This window comes from Phyllostomus hastatus, unplaced genomic scaffold (genome assembly GCF_019186645.2).
Source record: "Phyllostomus hastatus isolate PE091 unplaced genomic scaffold, TTU_PhHast_1.1 phas_scaffold_1066, whole genome shotgun sequence".
NCBI lineage: Eukaryota > Metazoa > Chordata > Mammalia > Chiroptera > Phyllostomidae > Phyllostomus > Phyllostomus hastatus.
The window spans coordinates 16,850,089-16,876,288 of NW_025334004.1; the positions used below are offsets into that span (position 1 = coordinate 16,850,089).

A 26,200-nucleotide genomic window follows, 5' to 3' on the forward strand; every position below is an offset into this window, starting at 1 on the left:
TCATTGACCACAAAGGAAACTGGCCACATAGAATCTGTGGATATAGGAGCTTAAGAAGACCTTCCTGCTGAGGAAGCTGGGACTCAGGAAGGGAAGGGATGAGGAACATAGCAGATGTGACATATTTGAGTTCCTGCTTTGTGTCAGGCACGTGTGTGTTGGACCTTGTCTTGTAAGTGGGCCCATAGAACTGTTCTAAGATAAAACTGAAATCTGGAAGCAGTTAAATCCTTTTCCCCAAAGGCCCTACTAGTCATTGGGTAGTGAATTTTGGATTCCTTGTCTAGGCTTATGTTCCAGAGACTTTGTGAATTTTCACAACAAACAACTAAATAAGTAACTCCAAAGGTACCAAAAGATTAAATTTTTGTTAACCAAGCTGCAATTCTTGGGCATTTCCTTGAAGTAGAGCCGTGTTGCTGATATGAACCACTTCTGCAAAGATAAACAAACAAATATATAAATAAAATTATAGTAAGATTATGGAGCAGTGTAGTGTATGCTTTTTCTGAAAATGTCTGGCAAGGATGAAGCACAGTGTTTATGTCAGATACTGCACAGCAAAAACGCTTAGTCAAACCTATACATGCCCACTTCTCTTGTCATTCCTCCAAAGTACCTCTGCCGGGACCAACACCCCGTGACCCACCCTCCTGGATCTCTCTTTCTGCAACCTCTCCAGCTTGCTGGTGATCTTCTTCTTCCAAAGTCCATCTCTACATTATCACCCCCTTTTCTCTCCGTCTCTCCCTTTGTTATTTGAACAGTTTAGCTATTTTCTGGCTTCTCTAGTCATCCAACTTCAAATTCATCATTCCATTTAGCAAACGGAATATCCTTTAACGTTGAGAACCCAATCTTTTCCTAAGCACATGCATGTCACACTGTGGAGGGTGACACAGGAGCTTGGTTATGCCTATGTATCTGGAGTTAGACAAACATGAGCTTAAATTCCAGCTCAGCCCTCAGCCATTTCCACACCTTCATTGTATCACATGTAAAGTGCAGACAGGATAAATGTGGACTCTGCCATGCCCAGCTCTACTGGACTCTACTGTAGTTCTAGAAAAAGCATGAAGATTTGTTGAATTAACTATTATGGTTCCGAGGAGAAGATTTCTCTGTTCTGTAGCTCCCAGTCCCTACCCTGCTCAGCATTCAATAGTGATCTCACTGACCATATGTTGTCATGTGGTCATCTTATATGTTAGGCTAATTTTTACAGAGAATGGTGAATGCCATGAGGTCACCGGCCCCTGACTTCCATGGCACCTGACACAGCCTGGGCACAAAGTGCTGAACAGGGACTTGCTGATGGGTTGGTACATGTCACATATGGTAGAACTGCAACCGGTATCCATAATGAAATATATAAACATGATTGATGTTCCAGGAATGGTGTAAATTTGGCCTGACTTAATTAATACGTGAATTCAGCAGTGAGTGGGAAAGAACATCTTGTAATCTGCTTCCCTGTTTCCCACAGGAAAGCACTCTCTCTAATCGCCCTTGGTTCTCCACACTGTGTTGTTGCCAGCCACTCAAAGGCATAATTGATGTAGAATCATGCCCCACTTGTAAAAATCCATGCAATTATCTCCACTTTGTGTTTTTGTGATCTTGACTCAGCAACCGAGGCTGAAGCAGCCTGGCAACATGGAAAGACACTGGGGTATCAAGTCAGAGTTCTGAGGTTGGCTTTGAACCTCACCTTTTAGTGAAAAGGTAAACTGGAGTGTCTTGTTTGGGCCTCTGCCCCTTAATTCTAAAATTAAGATATAATTAGACCTCACTCACAGGGTTATGCTCTGACCAAATGAGATTTTAAGTCCAGTAATGAAAATTAATGGTGTGGAGTACTCTATAAATATTAGTTGTTATGATGTGGTGCCAGGTACTAAGAGAGGGTTAATAGGAACAAGACATATTATCTACCCTCAGAGATATTATAGGACAAGAGATCTAAGTCGATTCACTTCCAGTAATTCAGGAGAACAGCTGGTAAGCACAGCAAGAGGGTCGCTGAGAAAAAGCCCTGGGAGTGAGAGAAAGACGAGGTGAAACCCACCTGGGCAACTGGGGTGTGGGAAGGCTGTGTTGAGGAGGTAGTTTTGACACAAGCCACTGTGAAACTCATTGATGCTTGAGCCTTTGAGTGACCTGTGCCACCATGAATCCCTCCGGGTAACCGGTCCTAAAGTAGTCACTCCTTGGAAAGGCTCTGCAGTTGATGCTTCAGACTTGTTCTGGGTTGTACAGTGTAGTGATCATTGCCAGGATTGAAAGGCCCAAGTTCAAAACCAGGCTCTGCCACTTTGAAGCTGAGTAACCTTATGTATGTCTATTAACTTATCATTGAGCAGGGCTGCTTTAATAGCTGTGTTGTCCCCACATGGTCATGTGTGAGAGCAGACAGCGCATACAGAGTGGTGAACATGAAGACCGACTCTCACAGTGTTTGTTTGTCTGTGGGGGACCACAGGAGAGGCGTGACCCAGGGTGTGCAATGGGGAATCTCCAAGAAGTAGCAGTTGGCATTTCACAAATATTCGTGGCTCTCTTGGGGAGGTGAGACTATTTTCTAAGAAACAGGTTGACAGATGGTTTAAATCCATCCACTGCTGCCCCAAAATTCACTCTAAAGGTGTGCAAATTCTGTGTTTTCAAAGTTGTGCTATAATACCTAGCAACCCCTCTGCATCCCCAAGACTGTCTGGAAATCCCATGTCTCAAAAGAGCATCCCTAACTTCTCTAGAAAATGAGTGATTTTGTTTGTCTTGCTCTTTCAAGATATTTAAAATATCTCGAACCTATCAATGAAATTAATCATTCTCTCAGCAGCCATACATCCCTGCCATTCATCCTGTGTGACGGGAGACACTCTGTTCTCGAGCTCTGGCCATCCATTTCCTGCTTGTCTTGCCATAGCCCTCATTGCTTCTGACGGTTCAGTCTGCGGAGAGCTGTAAGCCTCCTTGGCAAACTTCCGCGCTGCATACCATCAATAGCACGGGCCCATGCGGATCGCCAGCTTGATTTCTGCTATAAAAGAATACCACAAACTGGGTGGCTTGTAAACAACAGAAATTCATTCCCCACAGTCCTGGAGGCTGGCAAGTTTAAGGTTGAAGTGCTGGCAGATTCGGTGTCCGGTGAGGGCCCACTTCCTGGTCTAGAGCTCACTGTGCCCTCCCATGAGGGAGGGGCAAGGGGGTTCTCTGGGGTCTCCAGGGTTCTAGTGTCATTCGGGAGGGCTCCACCTTCACGATCTGATCACTTCCCAAGGTCCCCACCTCCAAACACCATCACATTGGGCATTGAATTGTTTTTTTTTGCTTTGTTTGTTTTATCCTCACCAGAGGGCATGCTTATTGATTTTAGAGAGAGGGTAAGGGAGGGAGAGAGACATCAGTGGGTTGCCTCTCATGTGCGCAACAAGTGACTGAACCTGCCACTCATGCATGTGCCCTGACTGGGAACTGAACCCGGGAACTTTTGGTTTATAGGACAATATTCCAGTCAACTGAGCCACTGACCAAGGCCGTGGGTTAAGTTTTAATGTATGAATTGGTGGGAAGTAGGGCGGGGAAGCAAAATTTAGTCTGTTGCAATTTGCCAGTGAAAATACTTCTAAAATCTTTAGGTTCCTAGATGCACACTACAGATCATGTTTAACATCCTAATTATTGTATCTGTTGAACACTATAGTTAAATGAAAGCATTTTATTACCTCATCTCATTTACTTCTCTATAAGAGAAGGATAATTATTACTCATTACATTTTTATAGAAAAATAATCCTGAAACTCCAAGAGGTTCATTGCCATGCCTAAAATTGCATGTCTGATAATTGATTGAGCTGAACTAAAATCACAGATGTTGCAGATACCAGAACCTTACAGCTTCTTTCTTCCTCTCCTTCCTACCACTTTGTTTTGATTTTATGAAATTCTGAGATACTATATAAAAGAAAGAGGATAGTGTCTGGCTTGGAAAGACTTCAATTAACTGCCCTCATAATGTCCACCCACATAAAGGAAATAGGCCATGTCATATCTTGAGTCAAAGAGGAAAGCTTATATAAAATAGACTCATAATATCTTCTCTTGCTTCTTCTCAGTTCCATCTTTTACAAAATGATATTAAACTCAGTCTTCAAGAGAAAGGGGCAATTTTCAAAGAGGAAAGGGACAGTGTTTTGACAGTAAGTTTTAAAATTTCTCTTTAGAATATCCATAGATATTATTTTCTTTTTTGTGTGTGAAGCTCTGGCATCCTGAATCTAGAATGCTCAAAGTAGATTGTCTAGGTTTTAACTTTTTTCTATTATTATATTAACTGGGAGAATCCAGATACTGCCAAATTTTCTACTTCAGATTGACAATTTAAATCTGCATTTGTTCTTTTTTTATTTCTGCGCTCTGCCTTTTTACCACCACTCCCCTCAAAAATATACCAGGAGAGGAAAACACAAAGAACTTCCATTTCAAAGGATTAGGTGGACATCTTAAGAACTATCCCCCTCCTTCTAAATCATAAAAGCCAGAACACTAAGATAAGGCTTGCAGCCAGGAATGGTTAAATCTCTGGCAAAATCACTTTGGCTTTATCATCTCCATCAGTGGTCTTCTTTGTGAAGTCATCCTTGCTGAGGAGAAGAATTTCAGTCCTCTGTGTCTGCTCAATTCTGGCCAGGTGGCCCATGTAGCCACCCCAGCACTTTCCAAAGCCTCCAGCTTGCATATATAAGCTGTCACCCTTGTCAGTTATCATAAAACCTCCAAAAGGCTGGACTGATGTAGACATCTGCCTCTAGTTCAGCAAGGACAAGAATATGCATTGAGTGCTTAGGATGTGCCAGGTTCAGGGTTAAAGCTCTTTACATGCTATATTGTGCTTAATCTTCATGATAACAGTTAATAGGTAGTATTAGTATTTTCACTTTCCAGAAGAAATTAGGACGATTCAATTACTTGTCCAAAGTTACAAAACCAACAAGTGGTGGAAGCAGGATTCCAAAAAGCAGGTCTAGAATCCCAACCAAAGTTACTATAATGCTTAAAGATCAGTGGGGGTGGGCAGGGAACCAGACTCTTTGAAAATACATAACTGGAAACTTATCAAGCCCAAGCCTTTTATTATATTTGGCAAAACAGACATAGTAAATGAGGCGCACTGATTCTTCTTCTAGTGCTGTTGTGAACTAGACACACAGCCTTTGTCCCATGCTTTTATAACTCACCACCTTCTCTCTGCCTCCCTGACATTCCCAGTAGGCAGTGAATGCTTCAGGAAGTTTCTAGGCAGAGCTGGTGAAGGTGGCAGCAGCTTTGTGTGTGTTAGCCAGTGAGTGTGCTGGCAACATCAGTATACATCTTCTCTAGAACGTCTGCCACACACACACACACACACACACACACACACACACACACACAGAGCTAGAGAGAGAGTGTCAGTGTCTGTAGTGTCAACTCTGTTATCCCAAATCTATTCTTGGTGAAGCTACATTGAGTTTATTATGTTAGGGGTCTAAAACAAATGTTTACATGTGAATCTGTTTCACAGGAGGTTCAGCCTCAGTGAGAGTGTTGTATTAGATATCAGACCCACTCTTTCTAAAAATAAGCAGGTAAAAATGTATATTCCATTAATAGCATAAAGCCTCCAGGACAGAAATGGGCAAACCCCAGTTTGACAAACACTGAAATTCAAGATCAAACGGCCTAGCATAGGAGATGGCCGATGTGGTGTCTCCCTGTTCCCACTGCTGTACATAATGATTCAGGCACATGACGTGTCACCTTAGCAAAGTACTTTTGGAAAATCAGCTCAGGATTGCAGAGGCGACATAAGTCATCATGCAGAGGGTCATTCTGACATTTACAGTAGCACCCTGAGGAGACCTACAGCCATTTATTGACTCGTGTGGCCCAGTCGTCACAAGCCTGTCTTTGTTCTTGAAAAAGAGATGCGATCTTTGAAGGCATAATGTAGGTGGGAAGGGAGAGAAAAGCCTAATAATGTCAAGATTTATTTTAAATAATCTGAATAGACTTAATGAACAAAGAAATTGGGAAAGTTAATTCTGCATCATAACTTGCCTGGCTCCCTTGCGTTTCTTCACAGAGGAGCAAGCAGTGCAGAGGCTGTGTAGCAACTAACGTGTGTCTGTGTAGGTGGTCGTTTCTCTTGGCTTGGCCCGATTATTCACATTGTAGTAGACCCGGCAAGGTGCCCTAGCTGGAAAGGCTTCTAAATGTCACTTTCCGTGATGGCAACAATTCTTGTGTAAGCCAAATTTATTTCCATTATGGCCTCCCTTATTCTCAGATTCCAAAGCAGCGCCCTTCATCCTGTGCAACAATAGAGCATTGATTTCTCAAGGCTGATAAATTGATATGAACTCTCACATAGAAATAGCTGCCTTGCTGCTAGGCGTCCTGTCTGGGAAACTGGAAGTTGAGTGACATGGAATCTATTCCCTTCCATGGAGAGGAACCAGCATAAGAAGCTTGGTAGTTGAGGGGTTCAAGTTCCAGCTTCACCATTCACTTGCGGTGTGTCTTCAAAGCCTTTGAAAGCTAGTGTGCATACAGGAATGCTTCACATATATTCAAAACTCAAAAAATGTTATGTTATTCATATTTTTACCTTGTAAAGTACTAGTAATATTATTAACAATAATATTAATAGTGATAATGATTATTGTGGATATAAATAATCATCATGCATATAAAACACTCATCACATAATTGATACTCAGAAATGGTAGTTACTGCTTTTCTTCTCAGATGACTTAATGCCCATTTATGAATTCTAGAGAAACTACAAATTTACTTCTATCTATGGCAAAAGCAAGCCCAATATGACTCAAAGCCAAGTTTTTGGAGGGACAGACTTCTCTGTCTCTTCCAGGGTAAGCCATCATCCAGAAGCAAAATAGAAATGAAAAAAAAAAGGACATGTCAGGTTAGACTTGGTTACAGCAAGACTGGGAACAAGTCAGAAGAGACAGATGTGTTTAATGGCCAATGCACTTGTCCAAAGGAATCATTTTCACTGGCCAGAAGCCCAATTAAACCTGTAAAATGGAAATGCAGAAAATCAGATTAACGAGCCAGTCATTAGTGAGGAAAAGACCCAGCTAATTCTGTGTTTAGCATGACGGATGGGCCCAGAGCAAATAATTGGATGACATTCATCAAATGTTAAATAAAAGGCGTTGCTGAAAGGGAGAGTGGTAATAATCTCTGGGATTTACAATGCCAGAAAATTTGCTTGTAAGGAAGAGAAAAGTTCATCAAAATAGATTAATAGTCACTAAACTTTCTTCCTTCCTAGTGTGGTTGCCAGAGAGCCACAAAAAGAGCAGAGAGGCAGCACGTGCGCTAGCCCAGTATCACCCCAACCTTGTGAAGGTTCTGCTCACAAGGGGGGTGCTAAGGCTTCAAGTTGGGGATAAGTTCCTGTGCCATCCAAAGACTGGGCAGGAATGGAGAGTTCTCTATATCCGTGGTTTAGTGACTAAACACTGGAGGAAATCAAACTCAAAAGTCTCTCTAGTTAAGCAGATTAGTCACAATTCATTATTCAGTTAGTAAGTATTGACCCCTGCCTTGTGCCTGACATTTTTGGGATATGTTCATTCCCAATTAAGGGTCTAGGTTAGGCTAGGGTCATATTCTGGCCATGACAATGAAAGACTGTGTGATGTTGAGCAAGGTAGTTGATTTCTCTCAGCCTCAATTTCCGGACCTGTAAAGTAGAAGTACGATCTATATCTATATATCTTTTACATATATGTGTGGACATAATACTTAATACATATGCATGTGAGGTATGGTTTATAAACTGCTTATCATAGGATCTTTCCTGTACTAAGTAAGGTTTTACTGCATGGTAGTTCTTATTACTCTTGTATTTTCTTACCTCCTCCAAGAAGACATTATTTTGAAGATGGAACATAAATGCATGATTGATTTTCTGGGAAAATGAAGAAATACAAACATATACACACATGCCAGTTACAGAATTTTTTTTAACTTTAGGCTGTTGGAGTCAAGGAAATATATTGCTGCTGCAGTGAGGTGAATAAGATGAATGGAGAACTCATTTTAGTCACAGGAAGAGGAATTCAGGGTTAGAGCCAAACTTGATTGGGTTCAAATTTGTCTTATCTTGGGCAAGTCACTCAGTATCTTACAGTCTCTGTAAGGTTGAAGTGAGGCTTAAACTAGATAGTTTATACAAGGGCTACATGCACTTCTGGAGCATGGAAGATGAACTCTATCAATGATAGTGAGACCAGCTCGGCCGGGGGAGTGGGAAGTTACGACGTTATAGTAAGACATGGGGGGATAATCATAGGAATGTGTGTACCGTCAGAGTAAACATTGAAGGTGTGGTAGAAATGGAAATAACCGAGTTCTGGAGTTGACAGAAGGGAGACATGATAATGAATTGCTGGCATCCCAGTGAACTCCTGGGTCTTACACTGAGCTTTGGAGCATCAGTTGGATGTTGACGGTGCAGAGAGGGGCGTGGCCAGGGCAAGGGCGGAGCTGCAGGAGCCAGCCTGGTATTGCTGTGAGACACTCTGATATCAGAGGCCCTGTGAGAACCTCTGGGCTCCTTGGGCTTCATGAGGCCCCTTAATAGATTGGGTCATTTTGTGGTGCATCTACAGTGTGATTTCCATCTTTATGATTTACTCAGCCACCAGCTCCTCCAGGTTCTGTGTGTGAGTGTGTGGGAGAGAGAGTCTGTGCATGTGCAGGGCAAGTGTCTCTGACGCCAGCCTAATTCACGAAGGGTCAGGTCGGTGAAGTTCCGGGAGTCCTATGGAGAACTGATTTTTAAGCATATAGTAAGTGAGCAGAGGATGTATCTTTGAATTTACAAGCTATCCCTGGGTACACGGTCTCCTCTGGGGGTGATGGAACCATTTTAGAACGACTGAAGAGGGGATGATTACACAAAATTGTCAATGTGCAAAATGCCACTGAAGTATACACTTGAAAACTGTTCATTTTACGTTATACGAATTCCACCTCAACTAAAAAGCAGTTTATCATCACTGTGAATGTAAAATTCAGGAAACGAACTGCATCTGGGAGGGAGGCAGGGGTCCCGATAGCTGAGGGACACAGGGGCACAGAGGTGTATGGCAATTGTCATTGAAGTTCTAGGTCTGGGCTGCTCCAGATGTGGTCCCCAGACCAGCATCAGCAGCATCATCTGGAAACTAGTTAGAAAAGACAGTTCTTCGGCCCCACCCCAGACCGATCGAATCAGAGACTGTAGGTGGAGCCTGGCAGTTTGAGTTTTCACAAGCTTTCTGGGTGATTCCGACACACGCTAAGGTTTAAAACCTGACATAGGTTTGGGGTTGGCAGATACATTTACATGCGTTGGTTTTATAGTTAAAAATAAAACCAAATTACACAAACAAATAAGTGAATAAGGTCATACAAAGACTAATGGTGGCTGTTTGGAAGTAAGGATTATGTTTTAATCTGAGTCTGTGTAGTTGAGATTTATTTAAAAGAGAAAAATAAAGAGTGTCCAGTAACTCATTGATCTTAATATGCCAACACCCTGCCTCTCAGCCAAGGCAGAACAATGTAGATTCAGAACAGATGTCTTACCAAGAAAGAAAAAAAGTCCTGGAACACCAGACCAAAATGGTTCTAATTACAAAATAGAGATGTAAGGATAGCGGTGAACATCAGGGGGAAAACTACCCTCTCCTCTTGGTTCACGGCCGAAGTCTTTGCACCAAGTTTTTGCAAGGTTCTGCCTTCACGCTGACTCTAACATCTGCTCTACCTGGCAGCTTATGGTGCCTGATTTGTGGGCTTCCAGTCTGCGTGGAGCCAGGGGCAGCCATGGGAGGTGCCGTCTCTCAGAGTGAGGAGCCATGGTTGGATTTCAATAGAGATGTTAGACCCCTCCTGCTCTCTGTGGTCGCTGTGGATGGGCGCCAGGTTTGGACGGGAGCAGGAGGACTGGCTTTTCTCCAGCAAGTGCTTGGGCCTAATGAGAACGGAGCACGTGCCTCCAGCAATAGCCTCCTCAGCACAGCAGCCTGGTTGCTATTGTCATCTGACTATTTTCTCTGAACAGGCTATGTTATCGTCTGTTGTGAATATTAATTTCCCCTGGGTTAGGATGATTGGGCCGAGAGCAGCCATCTGCGGAGCTGTGCCGCACTGGCAGGACTTTCCGCCAAGCCCAGGCCCGAGGACTGTTTCCTGGAGTGGTTTCCAGGTGACTGTAAGAATCCCTACTTTCCTGAGTGAGGTTCCGGAGCCTCGCCCCCCAGCCATGACAGCAGAACTGGAACTCACACGCAGATTTCTGACTTTTAAACCCAGAGTTCTTTCTCTGACTTTTGATATCTTTTAGTAAGTCCCTAAATATCTGCTTAATGCATTTATTTTTAAATACAAAGGAAAAAATGTGCTCAGATCAGAAGTAAAGTTCATTTCAAAGTAATGAGAACTTTAAGCAATAGTAATTATCAGAGCAAGAAAAACATTCCTTCGACCATCACGTCATGGCTGCAATGGATTAAAAATGGTTTAAAAATAAAATAAGTAGATCATGGGTAGAGACCACATTGATAGCTTCTCTGTTTTCAGTTTAAAATATTTATTAGGTGTGTACAAATTCAGGGCAGAGTGACCAAATAGAGTCCCTGCTCTCACAGAAAGTGCCAGCCGCGGGGAAAGACTGTTGTCATTGCCCAGTTACTCTCTAAGTGCCATAACATGGGAGCAGCTCAGTGTGCCATGGGATTGGAGGTTCAAAGCCAGCAAGGGATGTTCTCTAAACGGTTGTCACAAACCTTTATGGCTGTTGATGGAAAGGCTAGTAATTTCCAACTTGTGCCATGGTTCATGGCCCCATCTGACCTCTTTGTGTTTCCTCTTAACTCAGGTAACCACTGGTGGCAGAGCCAGCTACTACGTGTCCTATCGAAGAGAAGCCTTTGCTCAGATAAAGCTGCCCAAGTACTCGCTGCCAAAGGTATGCGCTGCCTGCTGTCCTAGGTCCTGCCAGATGAAACAGCAGGGAGAAGTTCCCCTGGTAGGCAGTGGGAGGTTTGATTTCTGCCTGGGAGACAGCTGGTATTCAGTCTGACTTACCACTGCAGGGTTTGGCCTCTGCTGATGTGGCTGAACCTGGGTTCTGTGTTCTCCTCTCAGCAGGGTACACAGGCAGGAGTTTTAATTTGCTATGACTCAAACATCCCACACAACCTTGGGTCATTCCCCAGGAGTGGTAGTGAAAGGATTTCACTCCCTTTGGGATCTCTTCTGAGGACCCCTTCCTTTTGCAAGGGCTTTACTGCCCAGTAGAGGGATGGGCTCAGAATGGCCCAGGTGGGAGCACAGATGCTATAAGTGTGTATGCATAAAGGTCCACAGGTGAGTCTCCTGCTTTTCTTGCTTCTCCCTACATTTTAATGCTAAATATAAATGCACTGCCTATGTTCCACTCCCTTCTGTCACTATGAGTAATGAGAAAGGGATAATTTAATACAATTGTAATATCAAATGATGTCAAGTTAACTCCGCTATTGAAAAATTTTAAAACTTTAGCCATGCAGAAGCTTTTTATTTTGATGAAGTAAACATCAGCAAAATGAAAAGGGAATCAACTGTATGGGAAAATATATTTTCCAATGATACCTCAAACAAGGGTTTGATCTCCAAAATATATGAAGAACTCACATGACTCCATTCCAGGAAGACAGACAGTCCAATTAAAAAATGGGTGAAGGACCGGAACAGACACTTCTCCAAGGAGGACATACAGAGGGCCCAGAGACATATGAAAGGATGCTCAGCATCACTAGCCATCAGAGAGATGCAAATTAAAACCACAATGAGATACCACTTTGCACTGATCAGAAAGGCCATCATAAACAAATCAACAAACAACAAGTGCTGGCGAGGTTGTAGAGAAAAGGGGACCCTAGTGTGCTGTTGGTGGGAATGCAGACTGGTGCAACCACTATGGAAAACAGTTGGGAATTTCCTCAAAAAAGTAAAAATGGAGCTGTCTTTTGATCCGGCAATCCCACTGCTGAGATTATACCCTAAGAATCCCAAAACACTAATTCAAAAGAACCTATGCATCCCAAAGTTCATAGCAGCACAACTGACAACAGCCAAGTGCTGGAAGCAGCCTATGTGCCCATCAGTAAATGAGTGGATCCAAAAACCGTGGTACATTTACACAATGGAATACTATGCAGCAGAAAGAAAGGAGCTCCTACCCTTCACTGCAGCAAGGATGGATCTGGAGAGCACTATGGGAAGTGAAGTAAGCCAGGTGGTGAAAGACAAATACCATATGATCTCACCTGTAAGTGGAACCTAATCAACAAAAGAAACAAGCAAGCAAAATATAACCAGATACATTGAAATAAAGAACAAACTGACAGTGACCAGAGGGGAGAGGGGAGTGAGATAAAGGGGGAAAGAAAGGGAAGGGTTGTCAGGGAACATTATAAAGGACCCATGGGCAAAGCCAAAGAGAGGAAGGATGGAGGGTGGGAGGTAAGCGTGGGTGGGACAGAGGAAAGTGATGGTGGGAAAAGGGAGACAACTGTATTAGAACAACAATAAAAAAAAGAAAAAAATATAAAATTTAACTCTATGGACCCCATTTCCTATGAATAGGTTTCTGGGAAAAGATGGATTTTAGAACTTCAGTGTGAACATGGACAGGACATCATTGCATCACCTAATAAGGCTGCAAAGAAGCAAAGTCTCAGGGTGACTACACATCAAAAGTAATGTTTCAAAGAATTGGGTCTCTAAGCTGGTGCTAGGAAACATATTATGACAGGCTACCTGTGTATAGGAATTAACTGTGCAAACAAGTGTTGGGGAAGCCAATAGAAAATACATTCACAGGCCCTATTTTAAGGGAGAGTGCTGTTCATTCAACAAACTAAAAACTGTTGTTGAGTAACTGGGTTTCAGAGACAGGTGAAGAGGCTGAAGAGGTGGTTAGGAGCGATATTAAATAGCCTCAGAGATCGTGGGAATCAGTTTCTCCTTTTCTCCACCCTCTCTGTGATTGGCTTTTATATGACTACTGTACAGAATGGTGGTTGCAGGATGTACTCATCAGATTTTCTAAACCTGAGCAGGAAAGAGGTGTCCCTGCCTACAGAAGATGAGGAAAGAGATTTTCTTAATCATGCTCTTTCTGAAGGAAAATGGCTCCTCGTAGGAACCTGATGATTTCAATGTGTTGGCCTAGGAAAAAGAGTTTCAGGAACTTTCCAAATCATTTTTCTAAACCATCTTTCCAATGTAGGGTCTAGTCTGTGTATGTGTACATATTTTATGTATATTTTAACCTTCTCAGGAAAACAAGCCATTCTCTTCCCTGTGGCCAGTGTGGATGCAGGTAGGGACAAATGAAGTCTGGATTTGATCATAACCCTAGAACACTCCACTTACAATTAGCAAACCATGGCCATTTATTGTGGTGGAATACCATCCTTGCAGCCCCTTTTGTAGAACTTCATCCAGAGCAGCTTCTAATTAATATGAGGGCTACTGTGAAGGTAGCTGGATGGTTATTGATTCCCCATTATTAGCTGACATTGGTTCAATTTTTCACAGGAGGTGAAGACAGAGGGGGTGGAGGGAGATCAGTTCTTCCCATTTTTAAAAGTGGAAATGGCTTTTAAGCATGTTGCTGCTGTTCACATAGTTCTGTGGCTGCTGCCAGGCATCTCGCTTAGGAACAGAAGCAGAGAAGCTCCCCATCATCACTGCCCTCACACCTCTGTTCCTAGCCTGTCTGTTCAGAATGTGCTTGCCTGGGGCAACAGTGGCTTTGGAGTGTTTTGCAGAGAACAAAATGGATGTTGTGTATAATAAGCAGCATTATTGGGAGCAGCAACCTCACACCAAGTCCTCCAAACCCAGTCCCTGGGCATCCGGTTTGCATTTCAGTCCGACAGGCATGAGAAGCACAACAGAGGGCGGCAAAGACGATGAAGGGGAGCCATGGCGGGCCAGGAAAAGGCGACAGAGCCTATGAGCATCACTAGCATCAGAAAATCCTGAGCTCTCATTGCAGCTCTGCCATGTACTTACCCACGAGCCGGGTCTTCTCATCTCTGTGATGAGCATCATTGTGCCATTTGACAAAGTTGTGAGGATTCAACCAATGGCTCATTGTTGATTAAGTGGAAAGCGCTGGACGAGTCTAAGCAACGAATGTAATCCAAGGGGAACTATGGTAGATGTTTTTAACCTGCTGGCCATGGAGATCTGTGTTCCTTGCGGGGTCATGTCCCAGACTGCCCTTGGATTCCATGTTGCCCGAGTCCCTTACTTCACCACTCTGACTCCAATACACCTTCTTTTGTCTCCTAGATTCTGAACTTTTTCTTAACTTCTTACTTTAATAGTCATTTCCATATGAGAAAATTTTTGATGTTTTTTTCATTGTTCAATTATAGTTGTCTCCATTCCCCCCCCCCCCCCATTACTCTCCTCTGCCCTACACACCCTCCACCTTTCACATTCAATCCTCGCCACCCCTGTTATCTTTGTCCATGGGCCCTTTATACACGTTCCCTGACTTGACCCTTCCCCTTCTTTCCCTCGTTTTCCCCCTCCTCCCTCCCCTCTGGTCACTGTCAGAGGGCTGTTTATGTCCATGTCTCTGGTTCTATTTTGATTTTATGTTTGTGTGTGGGTCTCAGTTTGTTAGTGATGATGTTGAACTTTACCTCAGTCCTGTGCTTCTGGAAAACAGAAATATGTAAGAAATCTTCCCCTCACCCTTTGTGTTCCTGGACATGGCTTCCTACAAAGAATTCCCCTTCCTCACTGCCTTCATAAGACACCCATGCCCCCAGTCTTCACTTCTGACCACACCAGATCCCCATTCTTGGTTTCATAAGTGATTAGCTGGCCTGTTTGTCCCTGCTGACCAAGCTGTACCAAATGCTTGCTAGTATGATTTTACCAGCATAAGTTCAGCTTTTCCTTGTCCCTCAAGCCCCTACACTGACCCAATCTTAAGCATATGGGAGCATTGGGAGCTTACGTGAGCATTGCAACTCAGAACAACCCCTCTTAACAGCCCCTCTGGGGATCACTGACTCTAAGGAGAACAATTTTCTAATTGTGGGATCACACCACCTGCTCACCCCACCCCTCACAGCCACTTCTTTGTAGCCTTGTTGTACTTCTCCCTGTAAAAGTAATTCTTTTCTGCCCTCACCTGAAGTACTTGCAGATATGATAATAGAGTCACAATAGTCTTTGCAAATAACGTCTCTTTTTATCTCTCTGGGTTTGTTTTCATTTGACAGTAGAATATAGTTAATCCTGATTTGAATAATAAAAGAGAAGAGAGGGAAATACAGTTTAAAAATTTATTATAATGATAATGGCAATGATATTAACCTTTTTCTCAATTTCCTCAGGAAAATTTTTCTTAATTTTTACATTTCCCCAGATGCTGATTTGCCCTTCCTTGCTGTGTCACAGCCACACTTCTTAAAGAGTTATCTGTAATTCTAACCTCTTTTCTCACTTGCTATTCACTCTTCAACCCACTGCCAGCTGCCCTGGGCTCTGCCACATCCATTGCGCTGTTTCACTAAAAATCTTCCAACCATTGCCACCAGTGACCGCCCATGTGTCCAACAGACATTTCTAGCTCTTTATCTTTTTATACCTCTCTGTAGCACTTGACACTGTTGGGGAGAAAAATCCATACTGATCGTCTTCCCTTTGGTAGTATTTACTTCTGACTTTCTTTCCTGGATTCTGTTACCCTTGCCAGCTTTTAAATGTGGATGTTTTAAATTCCTTATGCATTCTGCGTGGTTCCTGCATGACCTCATTCCTTTTCTTCACCTTGGTGATTCCTATGTCAACAGCCCCAGCCCATATCTCTCCACTAAACTCTGCACTGTACCTACAACTGCCTATTCAGATTACATCCCCTTAATGGTTCCACTTAACCACTCCAGAGCTGAGCTCAGAGTCTTCATGTTGTATCCCGAATATCTCTTTCTTCTCCCATGGTCACTTGCTCTGTTTATTCATTCAATAAGCTTATGTTAGATATCTGCCATGTGCGAGATGCTTTGATACGTACTAAAAATAAAGTGATAAATAAAAGAGGCATAGATTTTTGCCCTCTGGAAGTTTACAGTCTTATGAGAAAGAAATAATTGCATAAGTGAATATTTAATTATGATTTTAATTACTATTTGAAAAATGCAGAGAATTTTGTAAGTCAGATATGTGGGATATTAAAGATATGTCCCTCTCCCTTACCCCTGTAGAGTTTACTTCCTTCATATTTCACTGATCCATGTCTTAGAGTTCTTATAGAAAACCTGCTCCTTAGTTCAGCCCCTCATGCGTTTGCAATGACCTAGATTGTTGCAATGACCTTTTACTAAGCCCCTTTCCCTGCTGTGCTTAAATCCACTCTTTACACTGCTTCCACAACAAAATGATCATCTAATGAAGCTAATCTTCACCAACTCAGTGTCTGCATCTATCAACTCTCATCTTTATTTTCTCCCACCTAAACACTTGTACTAGCTTTGCACTTCCTTCTGTGTAAATTTCCATGTGCCATTCAGAACCCCACTGTCCCCAGAAGAAAACTGCTTTCAAGCTATTCCAAGTTCCACACATTTCCTTGATTGCTCTGCCCTTCCTCTCACCTATATAAGCCTCTCTACACCCATCACCATTTTCAGTATGTAGGCAGCACTTGCAGATTCACAGAAGGCTACAAGAGCATGTGATGTCTCTATCACCAGGCGGGCATCTTCCTGAAGTTAGGTTCTATATTTGTTTCTGTCTGTATTTATATTATGGTGTTTGGCACATGGTGTATGCCAAAGAACATAGGTTTCTCTAAAATGAAGTTACATTAGGCCCAGGTTACAAGAAAATATTTCAGTAACAGGGAAGTATTTTCACTGTTTTCTCCTAGGAGGTCACAGGTCTAGGTTTTCAAAAAGCAACTCTGACTCTCCCCAATTACTGTCTGGAGGATATAGAGGGACTGTTATTTATAATTGTTTTAGTATGAAGACGACATGTGCTTTGGAATTAGATTAGGGTAGAAAATTCAAGAAATAAGCTTTATTATCCTTCAGATCCCTATTAGACCAAATTTAACTGACAAGGCTCTTTGTTTTTGAAGACTTACTATCCAAGTTATTATTGGTGGATCCTTATTCAGCCGTAAGACTTGTTAGGAGAGAGAACACATTGTTCTGAGTTTTTCAGAGAGTGACCCCTCAGACTGCATGCACTAGAATCATCTGGAGGGCTATTTAGATGGGAGAACCTAAGACTCTTCACCAGACATAGCAAATCAGAACCTTGGGCACTGGAACTCATGAATCTTCGTGCTGTTAAGATCTCCAGGTCATTTGGATGCACATTGGAAGTTATACTCCCTCTGATATGAAGCTTAGCTCTTGATTAGGATAGTCTTGGGTTTAAATCTTAAGTAAGGTCATTCATTAGCTGAGTGATTTTGGCCAGTTCATGATTTTTCAAGCTGACATCCCTGAATCCTAGATACTAGAAAGCAATCTTTCACCCCAGAGATTGTCGTAAGCTGTTCACCAGGTAACACAGTCCCGGTGCAGATCTAAGGCAAGGTGCACTCCCAGCGAATCTGGCTGCCTCTAATCCTGACCATGCCCCAGTGTTTTAAATTGTTTTTTCCCGCTTCTTTTACATCAGTTTAGTCTAAAATAACTTAGCTCATTCATTTTTATGACCAAAACATCTGGGAAAAGCCAGGCATTTCTACTGCATTTTTAACAGGGTAAGTGAATTTAATCCGTATTTCCTGCAGCTGCTATTTTCCCTCCTACTGGGTTCTTGGGCTTTTATTCCACACCAACACAACACGATATCATCACATGGTTTTTAAGAGTAAGCCTTATTTTCATTTTCAAGCAGCTCAGCAGGAACCTGTAAGGTGTGTAAGCACAAATGAGCAAGTGAGGTCTTCGTCAAGGTGACCTGGTGTGTTCAAGGCCGGAGGCTGGGACGTGACCAAGAATTTCCAGTGCAGAGATGTAGAACTTGCTTTCTCACTTTCCCCACCTCCCGGCTGTCCAAATCAAAGGACCTAGCTCCTTTTGAAAGCATCTTGGCGGAGCTCTCCATAGATCTGACACTATAGACATTGCTGCCTCCTTTTATTGTTGAAACCATTTCTGGGAAAGGTTGGCCAAATAAGGTAAGAGTTAGATTCAGCCTGATTATCTACTTACTGTCAACTCTAATTGCCTGGGTTCTTGTTACCAGTGCATTCCAACACAGTGACTAGGGAGTCTCTCCTGCTCTCTCGAGACGCTATTATTTTTGGCATATACATCTATATAGTTATGCATTTTTAACTACTCCCATTTTTCAAATGTTTATCCTTGTCAACATTTGTCTCTTGACAGTGTAAGCTCCATAAATGAGGACTTGAGTTTATGATCATCTTTGTACAGTGCCTAGCCACATATGTGAGCTGATTTTTATAAACTGTTTTGATTTCTGAACTGGTAGGTTTGATTTTCAAAATGATCAACTCCAGGAATGCAAACTGCAGTGACTTCAGGAACCAGGGAGTGGCGGATTACAAGAAAATTGGGTTATATAGGACTGAGAGTCCAATGATTCCACCTATTGCACAGAGACTGTGGCCAGCCAAACACTTGTGATTTGTGTTTATTTCATGAGTCACTGGTTTGCAACTTCTAATCTAGAGGCTCTGTATCCGAATGGTTAGAAGCTAATAATTAGTTTAGAGTCATACCACTAAAGTTCAAAACATGGCTCGGCCACTTACTAGCCATGTAATCTGAAGCAAGTGTGTAAATATTTCCTTAACTTGGTCCTCAATAAATATACTACCTCTGTTATAGAATTATTTGGATTTCTTGAAATAATATGTTAAGATAACTTAGAACATTGCCCAAATATTAGCTGTTTTTATTGGTATCCCAGCCTCTTTACCAATTTGGTAAGAAAATTGAGGCTCAGAGGACTGGCACATTTCGCAGTCCTGCAGCAGAGCTCACATTATGACTCAGAACACTCAATTCCCAGCTGAGTATATTTTCCTCTATATCAGTGATTTTTCAAATATGATTTTATTAACAGCGGAACTCCCCTCACCTTTTACTTTTATTTAATTTAATTAATTTATTTTTATTGTTGTTCAAGTACAGATGTCTCCATCTCCTCCCGACCACACACCCTGCTCCACCCATCCCCACCACCCACCCTCAATCCTAACCCCCTTTGGCTTTGTCTTTGTGTCCTTTATATATGTTCCTTGATGTCCCCTACCCCCTCCCCTCTGGTTACTATCAGTTTGTTCTTTATTTCAGTGTCTCTGGTTATATTTTGCTTGCTTGTTTATTTTGTTCATTAGGTAAAATATTATAGAGAAGCCTAGTATAAAGCAGATTTGAGTGATTCTGCTGTAGATGAAACAGGTTGGGAAGCCCAGAGCCCCACCCATTGGCCATACCTCCCTGCCACCCTCCTTGCAATCCTCATGACTCTGAAGATTCCAAAGAAATGTGTGAAAACTATTACACTGAAAAGTTTGAAAACATAAATGAAGATCTAAAAAAGGGATAAAGCCTGTCTTCTTGGCATGTGTGCATTTTCTCTTGCAAGACTGTATGTCTCTGTTATCACTAAGACTACCTTTCAGATATAAAAATAAAAAATGAAAGTGGGTGAATCCCTCGAAGCCATGGAAAATGATACCCACCAAAGCCCCTTATACCCATCTTGCTGTCACTTAGCAAGGAACAGAAATCATGAAGCTCATAATTTACAGCTCTGGTCTGACACGGAATTGTTTAACATTGCCTATAAATCAAGCTTTTTCTCAACCATTTTATCAGTGATGGTAATTACTCTGGGTCCCAGTGGGCAGGGAGATAAAGAGATCTGCTGCCTTACAGGTCTTCCATCTTCTTGCAGGACATGCACATTATCAGTACCGATGAGAACCAAGTGTTCGCAGCGGTCCAAGAATGGAACCAGAATGACACCTACAATCTCTACATCTCAGACACACGTGGGATCTACTTCACCCTGGCCATGGAGAACATTAAGAGCAGCCGAGGTCTAATGGGGAACATCATTATTGAATTGTATGAGGTATGTAGTCAAGGTTGTCCCAGACCTGGATCTGGCTCTCTCTTTCATGAGTTTCAATGGTATAAATTCAAACTCGGGACTCACAAAGTCCAGGGTCAGATCTCAGCTGTGCCACTTAGCAGTTGTGTGACTTGGGCAAGGGCGGTATCTTCTCTGTGCCTCGATTCCTCTCTCCTGTTCAATGGAGGCCAACTATCTCATGAGATGATTGTGAGAACAAGAGATAATGTTTGTGAAGCATCCAGTGTGCTGGTTGGCTTAGTAAGCTTTCAACAAATGATATCTATAGTTGATGTTCTTATGCAATGAGCATAATTACAAATCAGAAATTAAGGTAATTGACCTTTGTGATCTTTTATGTACATTTTTCAATTTTATGCTTCTTACAGACCCTAGGTGAAGGAAGTAGCGTTGTTTACAGGCCTTAAATTATTTGTAAAATCAAAATAACTTAATTTTGTGGAGATCAAACATCGGCTGTATGTTTTTAAAAAGTTTTATGAACAAATTTTATGGGAAAATACACATGAACATTAATAATGGGCATGATGGTTTCCCTAAAATGCCATAAAATGCCAGTGCCTGGGCATGAAGAAATGGTCTTTGCTTACATTGAGTTTTTCTTTTTTTAAATATGATACCTTTCTTGAATTCACACTTAGAGGTTTTTTTTAATAATGTGATTACTATTTAAAGAATAGTTTATCTAGGAGACCAAGTGACTCCATATAGGAACTAGATTTAAAAACTAATGGTCTCCGTGACCCTAATGCTGTGGTGCTTTTTTATACCTCTAGTGACGAGTGTGCCTGTCCTTTGACAATCTTAGCCATGGTGAAGGTACCTGACTGAGCACCTCAGTGTGAGGGATGGATTGATCTGAGCAAAGAAAGCATGTCTCATTATTTAACATTCACTAGTGCCTGGTGGTCAAACCCACATAGACTGTGCTGTTTGAAGTTATTTGTTCATGCAAGAACAAGTGGCTCTGGGTGGTAGCTTCAGATGGTTTGGGTGAGTTTTTCTCTTTGAGGGGTGGGAGTGACTTTCAGAACAGAGGGGTCAGGGCATGGGCTTCTGCTTTGCAGTGTTCTCCTCTGAGCAGTACCTGTCAAAGATCCAGCATCTCTACACTGGTGTCTAAATTGGCTGCGCAGTTGGTGGTAGTGATGGAAACATACAAGATTCTATTCTTTTATTAGGGTAGAAAGAAGGTTACAGAAAGGTAGGGTGAATGGAAGTATATTTTAAAAAGGAGAGAAATGAATGTCATTCATTATAACTAAAATCAGTAGAAATATCTTGATTTCCTAAAGCAGTAGTTGGCAAGTGCTAAAATAATTCCTTTAACAGCAAGGTTTATTTGGAAAATTGCCCAGATTTCTTCCTAGAATTGTAAAAATTGGTAAAGGTGACTAAAGAATATATGTGGGGGAACCCAAGAAAACCAGAATTATCTTCTGGAGGCTGATCCTCTTGTAACACAGGTTTTGCCAGCTAGGTGAGTGTTCTAGGACCCCATCTGTATCAGTGTACCAGCTGGTGGTGTTGTGAGAGGCTGTGTTCAGCTTCTGTGAATTTTTTTTTTGAAGATTCCTTCACTTGGTGGGAATTCAGACTGGTGCAGCCACTGTGGAAAACAGTATGTAATTTCCTCAAAAAACTAAAAGTGGAACTGCCTTTTGATCCAGTGATTCCACTGCTAGGAATATATCCTAAGAATCCAATACACCAGTTCACAAGAACTTATACATCCCTATGTTCAGAGCAGCACTATTTACAATAGCCAAGTGCTAGAAACAGCCTAAGTGCCTATCAGTAAATAGGTGGATCAATAAACTGTGGTATGTTTACATAATGAAATACTACACAGCAGGAAGAAAGAAGGAACTCCTACCTTTTTGTGACATCATGGGTAGAACTGGAGAATATTATGCTAAGTGAAATAGGCCAATCGGTGAAAGACAAATATCACAAGAACCACCTATAAGAGGAACTTACTGAACAAAAATAAACTAATGAGCAAAATAGTACCAGAGGCATGGAAACAAGGAACAGACTGACAGCAACCAGAGGGGGTGGGGGAGGAAGATAAGGATGGAAAGAGAGGGAAGGGGCTAGTCCAAGAACGTGCATGAATGACTCATGGACATGGACAACAGTGCGGAGATTGACTGTGGGAGCAGGGGGTGGGCTGGGCGGAGGAGGGCAAAGGGGGAAAAATGGGACAACAGTAATAGAATAACAATAAAATTTTTTTAAAGAAAAGAAAAAAAAAGCCACATTCAATGCACTTGTCCATTTCATCATGGGCTGTTTACCTGCCTATACCAGGCTGAGTGTTCAGCAGTTTTTGACCCCGTGCCCCACCCTCCCTATTCACCACATCTTGCCTGGAGCAACTTATTTTTTCTGTTTGTTTTCCTGGATGAAAAGAAGTCCTCAAAGGGAAACATTTTGCCAATGTGGAAGAGGTGAAGCAAAAAAGAAGTACTAAAAGGCATCAAAATTGAGAAGTTCAAAAACCTGTTTTAAGCAGTGGAAAAAACATCTTAATAGGTGTATTGCATCAAAGGGAGAGTACTTTGAAGATAACTGAAGTTTCTACATGTAAGAATAAATACACATTTTTTATTTAAAAAAATCCGGGTTTTTATGTACCCCCCTCACAATTTGGTTTGGGAAGCTTCCATTCCATGCCTGTAATCATCCCAGGAAGAAGAATATACCTTTGTTATTGGACAATATGTCACTGCTCGTGGGAAGGTTTGGATGCATGTTCACAGGACCGAGGCGACTCCAACCAACTGCCTGTTTGCACAGCTGAGGCTTTAAGGATAAAAGAATTGTCCATGCTCCTGTGCCGCACCCAGGAGGAGGACAGGCATTGCTGTAGATGATCTCTCAGTTGAGAATTCCCCGGGTCTCTGAGCCTACTGAAGGTGGTGGGTGAGATTGCCACTATGCTGTTTCTTCCCTGAGGGAGCCTGAAACTCCTTGGTCATTTAGAACAGTGACACACTATGAGCTGAACATGAATCAAAATGAAGAATATACTTTTTTCCTTCTTGCTGAAGTCAGGCTTGCATTTTTGGTCTTCTTGGGTGAAAAATGGCATGGTGCCATTGCATCTATAGAGAAGCAAGATGTACCAAGGGAGGCAACTTCTCTGAAACCAGCACTACTGGGCTGTTTCTCCATTCAGTTTTGTCATGGTTTATTGTGCTCCTACTTGGTGTTCAAGTCTGTGAGGAAGGTGGGAGAGATGATAGCTCGTATCTTCAGGGAGGTAGAATCGGGTTTGTTGGGCTTTGGAGGCTCAAAAAAAAATTTCCCTTTTTACCTGCCCAAGACTGGAACCAATTGAGACAGAGACAGAGGGGAGAAAAATGGAGACCAAACATCAGCTGTATTGCTTTTTTAAAAAGTTGTGTAGGAGGAGCTGGGCTTGCTAATATTGCACTCCAGAATTGTACACATCCATCCAGTAACAGGCAGAAATAGTAAATTAAAAAGATTTGAAGAAGCCTGTCTCCGTAACAGCATCACACTGAGGTACAAAAGATGTGATCTTTGCAGGCAGATCCCCGGTTTTTTCTCAGAATTACTGTACATCATCAGATCCTTTTCCCTGAGGAGGAAGAGGTGAAGAAGTGGAAGGCATCCCATATGTCAAGAGTGGCATGAGCCAAGAATTGGACAGAGGGTGTAGATTTGTAAGTCTGTAAGTTAGCCAGTATCATGGAATAGAATAGGTGCTTGTCAGGTGCAAAAATGAATGCTGGATAAATATTTAGAGTTCAGATTCTAGAAGGCATTTAATACCAACAGAATACATGGGATCCTGACATTATCTAGACCATGAGCAACATATCGAAGGTTTTTAGAGGGCAATGCTGTATCACACCTGGAGATACATTCTGTGATTTGGAGACAAAGCTCAATTTAATTGGTCTCTAGGGGTCATTAGACTTTAACCTTCTTCACTGGCGATTCTCATAGAAGCTGAGATTGTGTACCATATGGCCAGTTAGCAAAGAGACTATAATTTTTCTCGTCTCTGAATGCCCTTGAGTAATGCATCTGGGAAAACCAGTAAGCTTTCTCATTAAATTCAGCAAAAATAACACACTTTTATGGAGTGTATTGTTTGATGATATGAGAAAAGATATAAGTGACTCTATTAGGGTAACCAGTGATAACAGACTTTTATTAAAGTTATACTTCCCTATGTTGTGGGGTCACTAACAATGAAAGTTAATTCTAACTTGAGAAACTTGGGGAGACTTACAATGAGTTGGCTTGAAGAATGAATGCTGGAGCTTGAGAGAAAGACATGCCTGGTGGAGCCCGAACGTGAGAAGAGAACCAGAGGCTGATGAGTAGAGGTCTGTTGTTATAGAATGTTGAGTGGCCTGGGGGAATGGTAGGGATAAAGTCTCCAAAGTTACCAGTAGAGGACTTGACTGAAGACCTGGGCATTTAGAAATACCAGTCTGTGGGCTGGCATTTCTCTGTTTCCCCTCTATATCTACATACCTAGTGAATGGTGTTTCCATGCATGATGTAGTCCCCTGTTTCAAATTAATGTCGAACTGTATATGATAATGTAGCAGGATAACCTGTATGCCCTTGTCTGAAATGTCAGAGATGCTTTTTGCTCTCACAGATGTGAAGTGGCTTGGACTGACCATAGACACTTAAAGCTACTGGTGTATCACTCCATCTTCCACAGTAACCTCTCAAGCCTTTTCCTGACAATGGAGAGGGGACAAAGAAAGCAAGAACTTATTTGCGACTTTATCTTGAAGGTCATGGCCACTGAGAGACCTTGGGTACCAATGGGGATCAACCCCAGTAAATTCACTAAAACCCAATAAGACAAATACATCATCATTTCTTGGTCTGTTGTAGCAGTCTGCTGCTCTACAGAGTCTCTTGACTCTCTCTTTAATCCCTGCCTCAAAGTACAATATTGTCTTAGATGTAATTACATAATCAGGGGAGAAAATAATTTTTCAAGGCCGAATAATAATCAATCTCTTCTTTAAGGTTTCAGAGCCCATTCTATCAAAACAAGGCTGGCATTGACCACAAATGTAGTCCAACTACGTGTGCTCACCATTATTTTTATGACACTCTTTTCATACAGGGAGTGCTCTCTTTACATCCCTAACTATAAACTATATTTCTTTTTAGTTGCTCTCCACTGATAAATCAAGAAACAAATATTTTTTTCAACACCCTCAGTTATATTATGGAAACATGCTCTGAGCTGCCCATCTGATGGATTTTCTTCAATACTATCCTGAATATTAAGCATCCAACTTGAACTCCTTATAATAACGGTAACAGCACACCAGGCAATGCCTTAGGCTGGCATTCTTGAATAAACGTGTACACATGTACTTTTAAATTTTATACTACCCACATTAAAAATGTAAAATGAAACAGGTAAAATAAATAATAATGATATATTTTATTTAACAAAAATGTCCAAAAGATATTATCATCTTGATATAGGTCCATTATGAAAAACTGCTGACATACTTTATATTTTTCCCTACTAAGTTTACAAAATCCTGGGTATATTTTACATTTCTCACACATCTGTATTCATATACTAAATTTTCATCAGAAATCCTTGATCAGTATCTACATTTTATAAAATTTACAGTAGAAAAATGCAGATTCATACACACAAATTTATTCCAGACATATTTAAAAGTTTACCAGTGACTAAATTGGTCATCAGTGTTCAAACTGGTTAAGATTAAATAAAATTATACATAAATTTCTTGGTTCCACTGGCCACATTCCAAGTGCTCAACAGCCATATGTGGCTGGTGGCTCTGGTAACAAAACAGCTTATATACTTTTTCTTATTTATCTATCACAATATCCCTTGTGGTAGCTGTCATTCCCCACTGTGCCTATGGGAGTACAGACATGCAGGAAATTTAGTAACACGGCTCAGATCACACAGCCAGTAA

At 41.8% G+C, this 26,200-nt stretch overlaps 1 protein-coding gene across 1 annotated transcript in view; it reads left to right on the forward strand.

The window, feature by feature from the left end:
• SORCS3 (sortilin related VPS10 domain containing receptor 3) overlaps positions 1-26,200 on the forward strand; it is a 558,638-nt gene that overhangs the window by 432,371 nt on the left and 100,067 nt on the right. Inside the window, exons 8-9 of the mRNA XM_045854121.1 lie at positions 10,942-11,031; positions 20,028-20,207. Of these exons, the coding sequence (XP_045710077.1) occupies positions 10,942-11,031; positions 20,028-20,207 (270 nt within the window). The remainder of the gene's footprint in view (positions 1-10,941; positions 11,032-20,027; positions 20,208-26,200) is intronic.